General features: G+C 37.3%; 2 protein-coding genes across 4 annotated transcripts; one reads left to right on the top strand and one right to left on the bottom strand.

The window, feature by feature from the left end:
• Nucleotides 1–2,237: 2,237 nt before the first annotated feature.
• On the top strand, nt 2,238–8,952 carry LOC108966799. Of its 3 annotated transcripts, none has more exons than XM_018929868.1 (3): nt 2,238–2,357; nt 7,891–8,097; nt 8,319–8,952. In XM_018929868.1, the coding sequence occupies exons 2-3, from the start codon at nt 7,941–7,943 to the stop codon at nt 8,792–8,794; spliced, it is 633 nt and encodes a 210-aa protein (XP_018785413.1). In that variant the 5' UTR covers nt 2,238–2,357; nt 7,891–7,940; the 3' UTR covers nt 8,795–8,952. The 3 variants fall into 3 exon arrangements, with proteins under 3 accessions (XP_018785413.1, XP_018785412.1, XP_018785411.1); XM_018929867.1 differs by having other exon boundaries at nt 2,238–2,396; XM_018929866.1 differs by having other exon boundaries at nt 2,239–2,419.
• On the bottom strand, nt 5,172–6,610 carry LOC108966800. The gene is made up of 2 exons (XM_018929869.1): nt 5,707–6,610; nt 5,172–5,621 (listed from the first exon to the last, which is right to left on the bottom strand). The coding sequence occupies exons 1-2, from the start codon at nt 5,822–5,824 to the stop codon at nt 5,233–5,235; spliced, it is 507 nt and encodes a 168-aa protein (XP_018785414.1). The 5' UTR covers nt 5,825–6,610; the 3' UTR covers nt 5,172–5,232.
• Nucleotides 8,953–10,095: the final 1,143 nt, after the last annotated feature.

Here is a 10,095-nt window from a genome sequence, read left to right as displayed (position 1 = left end):
TATTTTAAAAATCTAATTTTGTCTTTTAGCGTAATTTTTCATCAAGCTATTCATACATTTTAATTATTCATATAATTTTCATGTTCATTGTCGCATTTGTTAGCACACAGAAACACAGTAAACAAACACATATTTTATGAATAATTTATTTTTGGATTTGTGTCTTTCAAAAGGAATAATTCATTACCGGCGGCGCTGTTCTCACGCTGCTTTAATCGGCAATTTATTAATCGTACAGCAGGAATTCCAAATTTTTAGCTACCGCTTGTATTGATGACGTAGTACAGGCTTAGCAATTAACCCTTAAACGGTGGACATACTTGTAATGAACATGACAACGACATAATACTAAATGCTGAACTAACTCAACATAAATCAAAAGGAAACAGACTTTGCTACCACAAGGTTAGGTTTTAATAGTTATGTTACTTCCACTAAGGTGTAGAGGTGCAGTAGATGAGGAAAACGCTACATCAATCTATACCGTAGCGATAATAATGCACTGCAGAGTAGGACCAGAGTATACGCTGAGAAACTTGATATACATATCTCTCTTTACGTCCATCAAAGTCGGCTAGTAACTGTTACACGAATGCACTATGCATAGAGATAGCCTATGGAGTTCAACTGCATAACCACGGGAGGATACAAAAAGCAACCATACACACAAATAACCAGGCGAAATAGTTAAACTTTTCATCGCTAAAGATTAATGCGAGCATTGTTAACAATTGTAGGAAGACTTTAAGCTCACTGACATGCCAACTCCACTTGCTCATAATAAGGGTTCTCGGTCACAGGAACTTTTTCAGCAACGGAAAAGCAGACGAGTAGGCCAAGTTAGGGGCCGCTCTTAACGAATCCGAAGAAACAGACGATCGATCGGACTAATAGCGTGAAAATGGTGAGCCACAGCCTAAAAAAACCACGCAAAGCAGGTCTAAAATCAAGATTATGTTGACAGTTTTCTTCATTTATCGAGCTTTGGTTTACTCCGAACTCCTTCCGACCGGTCAAACTGTCAATAAGGAACCCCAAGGAACTAATTGAGTTTTATGTGTTCTTTGCGCGAAGCTTTTTGTAAAAAGAGACCCAAAATATAAGCCGACAACTCATAGTTTAACCAATAACGTGCCGCAACCACCATACTTGCCTGATTTAACTGCGTGTGACTTCTGGCAATTTTTTTTTTCTTACTACTTTTGCTCAAAGTTGTAATATAATACTATTGTAGCTCTATAGTAACGGACGAGTGCTAGTAGTTCAAAAAGCAATTTGGGTTGTCTCATTAAGCAAAATTTCTATTTTTTGTATGTAAGTGAAGTCCTGATATATTTACTTTATTTTTCTAGCACATTTTTAGTTCAAAAATAAATCATTGACAACCACAGCTTAAAACTCGCAACCTTCGCGTTAATTCACCCATATTATCACTTAAACTTTAACACCATATATTAAGCTAAATTTATGAGCAGAATGTTCTGAAACATTTGAGAATAATAAGCTTTGAAAAATTATAAATTATTTTTATTAGTGTCGGCCTTGATCATCACGGAAGAAGTACAACCCAATGACGACAGCAAGTCTTTATTTGAGAAACTTTTTTATTTGAAGACTTTTCTTCACGAAATTTGATGTGGATTGCTTTTGAAAGCAATAGTATGATCTCCGTGAATATTATTCAGATCGGACCACTATAGCATATAGCTGCCATACAAAGTGAACTATCAAACTCAATCTTTCTATGAAGAACTGTTTTATTTTTGAAGTGTATTATAGCTAACGTCTTTTGTTATTCTAAGCAGAGCAGTAAACGAACGCAGTTCAAATTTCCTTGAAGTTAAGAAATTACGTAATCATTACACTACTTACAATAATATCATACATGATAAGTTTAGCAACTATTTAAATAAAATATATGTAAATATGTTCGCTTGTAGCACAGACTGTATGGAATAGACAGTGTGAAAATAATTAAAAGTGAAATACAAACCGTTCACCTGTCTCTCGCCACTCGCCGCACTTGTAAACTACGCGATGCTCTATGTCGCTGTTAAAATTAATGAACCAGACCTACAGACAGACAAATGTATATATGTACACAATTGTCTATATAAGTCTAATATAGTTCATACGTGTTTATTGAAATTCTCAGTTTCGTGCCATTTTTATTATTATTTGTTTTCAATTCTATTGAAATTGCTGGGGTTTTCTACACAATTTCGCAGCAAGCCACCCAGTCGCGAGCTCAGTCACATCAGAGATACGATAACGACTTGTCGCAAAGTTTCCAACACGCGCATTAAAAACAAATACAAAGCTTGCATATTCAGTATCGCTGAAAGTAACTGATTATTGTAAATTTTTAACTATTAGTTTGGCGTTTGAAATTAAAGGTTTTGAAACTTTCGAGACTAAAGTGAGTGTGTGTGTTTGGAGTCTAAAAATATTTGTGAAATATTCCGTAAACCAAAAAAGTAATCAAATATTCGTCGGCATATACATATCTATGTACATTAGAGCAGGTCGATTTTTTTTTCCAAAAAAAATTTCTACTTGTCAGTCTAAGAGGCTATCGATCTAAAACAGATTTCGAGCCAGAATTTTTTAAAACAAAGTTCAGGAAATCTGAATAGTCGGTTGTGTGGGAACTATGTGATATACGTTGTTGTCCGATCTGACCGATTCCGACAAATGATCAATGGCATATACATACATATGTATCTGCATTAGATCCGGTCGATTGTTTTCTGTAAAATCGTTTATGCGGAAAATGTTCGGCGGATCATTATGAAGAACTTTTCCACGCAGGTTATGGTTCCAAAACAGGTTTCGAGCCAGCGATTATGAAGACGAGGTTAAAAAATCTGAATAATCGATTGTGTGGGAGCTGTCGAACAAATTTTATGATCAAAGCATCGTCTTAAAAATTGCTGGCTCGAAATCGGGTTTAGACGCACAGTCTCCGAAGGAAACGTCTTCAGAATGGCATATTAGACCAATAGCCTCCTAGTCTTCTAAGCAAAATGTTTTCAGACCAACATTTTTGACCCATAGTTTCCTAGTCACCGTAGGAAAGGTCTTCAGAATGACATTTTAGACGCATAGTCGCATAGTGTCCTAGAAAAAGGTTTTCAGAACGACATTTTAGACCCATAATCTCCTGGTCTCCTAGTGAAAGGTCTTCAGAATAACATTTTAGAACCATAGTCTCCTGATCTCCTAGTGAAAGGTCCTCAGTATGACATTTTAGACCCATAGTCTCCTAGTTTCCGAGGGAATGGTCTTCAGAATGACATTTACGCATATGCGATTTTTTTGTTTCATGACTCGCTGTAAATCGACCCGCTCTAATATAAATATATACATATGTATATAAGCGAATGAATGTAGTGTGTGAGCGAAAGTGCAAAATGTTTTTCATCAGAACAAATTATCGCGAAATTTTATCAATAAATGCGATTTATCTATTCAAATGCATCGAGGTGGTCAGTTATGTGTTTATTTTATCTTCTCAACTGCTTTGAACATACATTTTATTCATATATATACAAGTATATAACACCGGGAAAAATAAAATCAATAAAAAAATATATTGGTTCCGCTTTATCAGTATATTCTGCTTTCGTAAGAAAGTGTAGACTTTCATCATCATGCTACCTGTTCCTTAAATTATGCCTGTGGTATTACTTTTTAAACGTTTTGACATCATGAAATCGTAAATTTTACTGAATAGACTGACAAAATTTTACAGAAAACCGTATGCAAACATGGCCGCCACGAGTTGTCAAAATCACTTCAATCCTCTTGATAGAGGTATACAATATCTCTATTGGAAAGTACCATCATCCAGGAGTTGGGCTTGATGACAGCTTCCACCAAAATCAACAACAGTGACACTTCGCCAACCATTAGTCAATCAGAGTCCGTTAGAGACTTGTTTGGTCTAAACGAATATTGCCCGCAGCTACGATCTAAATGCATATAGTTCTGTAGAGTTTTATTAAGCGACCAGTTTAGTTTTGATATTCTTAGTAATAGCTTATCACATTCCACCACATGTTCGTATGTATCGTGTGTCTTATTAACGACTTTAGTATTCTCATGCAAATCTCTTTTTTCACTTAACATCAATACATGAGAACAGTGCATTTTCTTCGAAAATAGCAAATCACCCATTGCACAAGCTTTACGTTATAAATTCATCATAAATCACGTATGTATAGTATGCACATAGGTTATGAAAAGACTGTTCAACCGCAGACCAATTAAGTTTTCTTCGTTGTAGGCGAGCTTAAAATTTAATAAAAAATACTTGTTCTAACGCAACCCAGCAGGGCAATTCGCCAGCTCTTTCGTTTCCACACTGCTGTGGTCACTGGGTGTCTACTGCTCTTTTTCTGACAGGTCGATTGAAGAATCTCGGCCTACCATAACAATAGACATTTTTTTGACTTGTTTGTTTCATTCAACATAGTTCCCTTCAAGGACGATACACAGATTTTAGTGACCTTCTAACTTTTCGGTACCATATAGGCCCCAGTTTCGGCGATCACACTTCATTCGATGAAAATTCTTCACAGCGAGCATTCTGTTGAGATCTGAGAACAGTAAATAGACGCTAGAGGCCAGATCTGGAGAAAGCGGGTGAAAGCGGAAGCAATTCGAAGTCCTATTCATGGATTTTTGCCATCGTTTTCACGAACTTGTGACACGGAGCTTTGCCTTGGTGAAACAGCACTTTCTTTCACTTCAAATGCGGCCATTTTTCGGCGATGTCATCCTTCATGGACCGTCCATTAACGCTATGTAAAAGTCGCTTTTGATGGTCTTTCCTATTTTCGCATTTCAAAATACGGACACCTAAATCTTGCCAGACGACTGTTGGTGTGAAGTTCACACAGTTGACTTTTGATTGCACTCCGGTGTGAAATAATGGAATCATCTCTTTTGAGCATCCATGGCGTTCATCGTCTTTGGAGCTCATTTCACACAAAGCCTAAACTTAGTATACCAAACCTTGATGGTTTATTTTCCTAAGTCTGTGTCCGGAAACCCGACATCAGTACAAACTTTTGTTCCAATTTTAATTTGGTGACAGTTCTCCAAACTGACTGTGGAGATAGATACATCTACACTAATCCTTTAGGCTTTCAAATGAGAAAAAAAACTTAATGCTGCATGAAATTATATTTATTTTCATAAAGGAAAAGTAAATTGAAATTAATTTTCTTAATGAGCCCCCTTAAATGTGCTGATTACTCTCTGCGAAGCGCCATATGAGTCGTCAAACGCCTTTATAAGAGTTCTCATACTTTCCTGTACTCGCGGCCAATCTTGCGGTGCGATTGTGGCATTTACGCCTTGCCAAGACAAACTGTAAACCGTGCTCCACTGCCATATATCGCCGTACAAATAAGAATTTACATAAATATCAATCGTCTGCGCCTGCACCATGGACTCGGTATGTGTGAACTTCAGCAAATTCGCGCCCAGCTTGTCGACACAAATATTGTTACAAATCAATTCGTCTGCTTTGTTGGGATTATCACGCTTTATGATCTTACAAGAGCGTGTGCCGGGAGGACAAACGAGTTTGTCGCAACGCCAAATGTCCGTCACTGAAAAGATGTTGTAAAGTGTAAAGAAAAAGTTAAAATATTAAAAAAAAAACTTGGTTAGCCAAAAGCATCTCTGAGAGCTCACCATTGTCGTAGGCGAGTTCCACATTTTCTACGTAGGAAACACCGGGCACATACTTCGCTTGAGCTAGGCAGCAAAACGCCAAGAAGGCGATGCTTGTAAACTTAATTATTTCGGTCATTGTTATATTCTAAGTGATAAGAGTATAGAACAAGATCGTACTGAATTCTCCGTAACTTTAAAATTGTTTTGAAATCGTCGAAACCGTTAAGCCACAAACAACCTTTCTTCGGATGTTTGCTCAACACTTTAACTGATGCCGTCTGCACTTTCGCCAATTGCTTTTATAATCGAGTTTTTCGCAAAAGAAATCGAGATAAGAAATTCACTTAAACCTTTGCATGCTCCAAAATCAGTTAGCCACCACTTCAGCTTGTCCAAATGGTATAAATAATCATAAACTTTTATTATTTGCCATAAGCTAATCAACGGATCGTAAGAAAGGCATTGTGAAACAATCAGTTGTGACTCATACTTTGTCATTCTTGCCACGCGTTATCTCTGGCCTTCGACAGGTCTTTAAATTAAATGCGTAGCCACTTGAGATTTGTTAACAAAATAATATTTTTACGAAGCTTTTTTATTGGGTCGGCTTTGCGCCAATGACCGAATCGGCCGCTGTTGATAAGTTTAACTTATAGGCACCTACTATTGGTTATTTTTTATCGATATTGACTACCAACCGAAAATCAATTAGATGATTAGACATTTCTGACTTTCTATTAAAATCTTTTGATTTTATACCCTGAGCAGCAAGAAAGGGTCGCCAGAAAAATGGGGTTCACTTATCCGAGGCTGTCGTTTCCTTCCCATTGGTAGGGTGTTTTACGTGGCGAGTCTCAAACTCAGCGCCCACTCCTTGGGAGGGATAGTCCGCTTCTCACTTTAGCTCGTCTTCAAATGCATGTTCTTTGGCTACCAAAAGGATACTTGGTCTAAGATCGGCAGCCGTGAGCTGCTTGAGCCAAATGTAAAATAATCGTTTCTGGCCACTCCCAGCTGAATGAAAATCAGAGAACTTTCCGCACTTGTGTGAACTTCTACACATGACTCCGTTCGACTTAGTGGTCTATCTTTATATCCCACAATTTTTGAGTTATCGATCAGAAATTTTGCTCACTTCCTTTTCTTAACAAGAAGCTACGGATTGTCAGTATCGCCGACATCGAACCACAATAGCGTATATCTGAAGGCATACAGAATCCTCCCTATTAGTCGCCTATGTATAATAACGAGCGTTCTCTCATACTTAGTAAGTTTCCGTTTCTACCTAATAATGAGTTTACGAAATCCTGTAGAATTCATCTTAAATTCCGTCACTAATATTGCCTTCCTAACCGAAAAAATGTGGGAAAGGACCGAGCTGGACAGCGTTACAGAGTTTGGTATCTATATAGATGGCTTCAACTTGATATGGGGTGGAAGTGTTGTCTTTTCAGCAAAATTAGATACCAAAATCGTCTTTCGTTCAACAGACCTTGCCTTTCCGACCAAAAAAAAATGTGGGAAAGGGACGAGCTGGACTAGATATAGGTGGAAAGTGGTGTCTTTTCTGCAAAATTATATGTTAAAAACGCCTTCCTGTCAAGCGAAGATCACAGCAATGATAAAGTCTTCTTGTTCTGACAGAGAATATTATTTACATATACATAGTGAAAAGTTATTATATGAGCAAAGAATCGGAACTACCGGTCGAGGGTTTCTTGATGATTGCTGAGGTTGCACAGATCAGACTTTTCTGAAACTGATGAACTTCATCAGAAACACGAGATGGTTCTGCGAAAAGAAAATAGTGGGAAGAGATTTTAGTCCCAGTGGTATCACTATGTATCACTTAAAGACCTAGCTGCGTCGTTAGACAGTGACTCCAACTATCAACCTACTTATTACTTAAGGCAATGGCGAAAACTCCGAAGAAATTGTTGAGATCGGATCTCAATACCATGTTGCCACATAAATTGTTCTTGTAAAGAATCTTTTGGATTTATGAAGTTTGCGTTTTTTTCCTATCTTTTCATCAACCAATTCATTCAACTCATTACATGAACTTCATCAGCACCTTTATTGGTCTTTAACCGCCACACAAGAAAGCATACTAAGTCTAAGCACAAACCATTGATCGCGTGGAAATCGGTGTTTCTATTAACAAAGCTACAAAATAGTGACCACATATTTATAATATTTCAGCACAAATACCTTAAGTTGAGCACCGCAAGAGCACCGTTATATCGGACAATATGCAACGATTCGGAAAGCAATCACTCCAGCTACACGTTCTACTCATTGGACTCGTTTGTTTTAGTCTAACTGATCCTGCAAGCGCTCTCAGTCAGTTGGTCACCGATACATTTAGCCAAACTATAGCCGGCGATGTCGTTGTTTACCTGAATGCCAGTAAGTGGAAAAAATTTGTTGCAAACAGTAGCGGAGCCAGTATTTCTTACTGAGGGGGTTTAACCTGCAAACATATTTTTAATATTGATTTTACTTCTCACACTACTGAGTTGAATTTAAAATCTTAGACTCTGGTTGGTTTTAGCACCCAAAAGCCTACCATGGATCTGCCACTGTTTGTATTTAGGATTAGTCTACAACATTTTCTTTTTATTTTATAGCGTACTGGCGTTGTGATCTAGTCTTATGTCCCGCATATACCGATCAATGTGTGGTGACGAAGTCTAGGTCGCCTACTGAACCAAACGATCTAATACGAAGAAATATCTGTGTGTCCGCCAACAAACAGCTGCTTGTCGATGAGTCGGTTACCGAACCAATAAAACCCTATGAAGACATCAATTTCAAACTGATTGTGAGCAGCAGCGGTACGTCTGTACTACAGGACTCTTCCTACTCCAACACCTATACAAGTACGTCTTATTCGAGTTCATCTGTTAATACAGATGCTGTCTCAAAAGCTGCTGAAAAAGCTGCTGCGGAAGCTGTGGCCAATGCTGCGGCGAATACGGCCCATATTAATCGTCAAATTGCCAGAACTCTTCAGCAGACCGGTGAAGCAGTGAGAAGAAGCCTTGAAACAGCTCACCAAGACTTAGTAGAAGCATTCCGTAGCGCAGGCCTGTGGGGGAAATGAGGAAACATTTCGGATGGCAGTGATCTAAGCCTAGCAGGAAGCTGTTTTTATTAAAGCAAAACCAATACCCGACAATAAATGCTGTGAAATAATAATACCTTATACTTATATGTATGTACTTATATGTATGTATGTACTTACATATAACCGTTATGTGTATAATAAAAATAACTGTAAAAAGATTTGTTAAGCTTTTTTGCTATTTTGTGAGATTTTTCGACAAAATTTTAATACAAAATTTTACTTTAATTGCTGGTTATTTATTTAGTATTTAATAGCATCGAGTATCAATAAGTGTTTAATGTACTTATTGATACTCGAACCCCTCGGAAATAGGTCCATGCATCCTCTTCGTAATGCTTAATGCTATCCCTCGTTTTCTGCGGCCATGAAACGGCGTGGATTGTTGCGTTCACCGAATAGAATTTCGTATTGCAGCAAGTAACCCACTTTGCTGAGGCGTTCACATACGAGTTCACATAAATTTCGATCGCTTTCGGGTACACCAAGGTCTCGAACGATTGGATTTAAGTTCTTGCACGGAAAGCTTTTGTATTAGGCAAGATATCTTCACGAAACTTAGCATAAATTATTAGCCAAGGCAACGGTACAATCTCCGAAGAAATTATACAGATCGAACTACTATAACATATAGCTGCCATACAAACTAATCGAACAAAATGCAGTCCTGGTATGGAAAACTTTTGTATTAGACGAGATATCTTCACGATATTTTACATAAATTATTAACCAAAGCAATATTACAATCTCTAAAGAAATTTTTCAGATCGGGCTACTATAGCATATAGCTGTAATACAAACTAAAGAATCAAAATCATATTCTTGTATGGAAACTTTTTTATTTGACAAGATATTTTTACGAAATTTGGGGCGAATTATTTTTTTAAGATATGACACAATCCCCGAAGATTTTTTTCAGATCGAACTACTATAGCATATAGCTGCCATACAGACTGAGTCCTAAAAATTATGTCCTTGTTTGGAAAACTTTTGTATTTGATGACTTATCTTCACGAAATTTAGCAAGAATTATTATCTGAGGCATAGCTACAATCTCTGATTGAAAATTTTTAGATCGAACGATTATAGCCTATAGGTCCCGTACAAACTGATCGAACAAACCCTGTCCTTGTAAGGAAAATTTTGGTATTTGCTAATTTATCGTCACTAAATTTGGCATAAATTATTAACTAAGCCATTGCTACAATTTCCGAAGAAATTTTTCAGATCGCACTACTACTACTACTACTACTACTACGCATATATCTAGCTGCCATATG

The sequence above is a fragment of the Bactrocera latifrons genome, unplaced genomic scaffold (genome assembly GCF_001853355.1).
Source record: "Bactrocera latifrons isolate USDA-ARS-PBARC rearing strain unplaced genomic scaffold, ASM185335v1 scaffold_17, whole genome shotgun sequence".
NCBI lineage: Eukaryota > Metazoa > Arthropoda > Insecta > Diptera > Tephritidae > Bactrocera > Bactrocera latifrons.
Note: the sequence above shows the minus strand (reverse complement) of the source record. Positions and strands in the feature narration are given on the sequence as shown.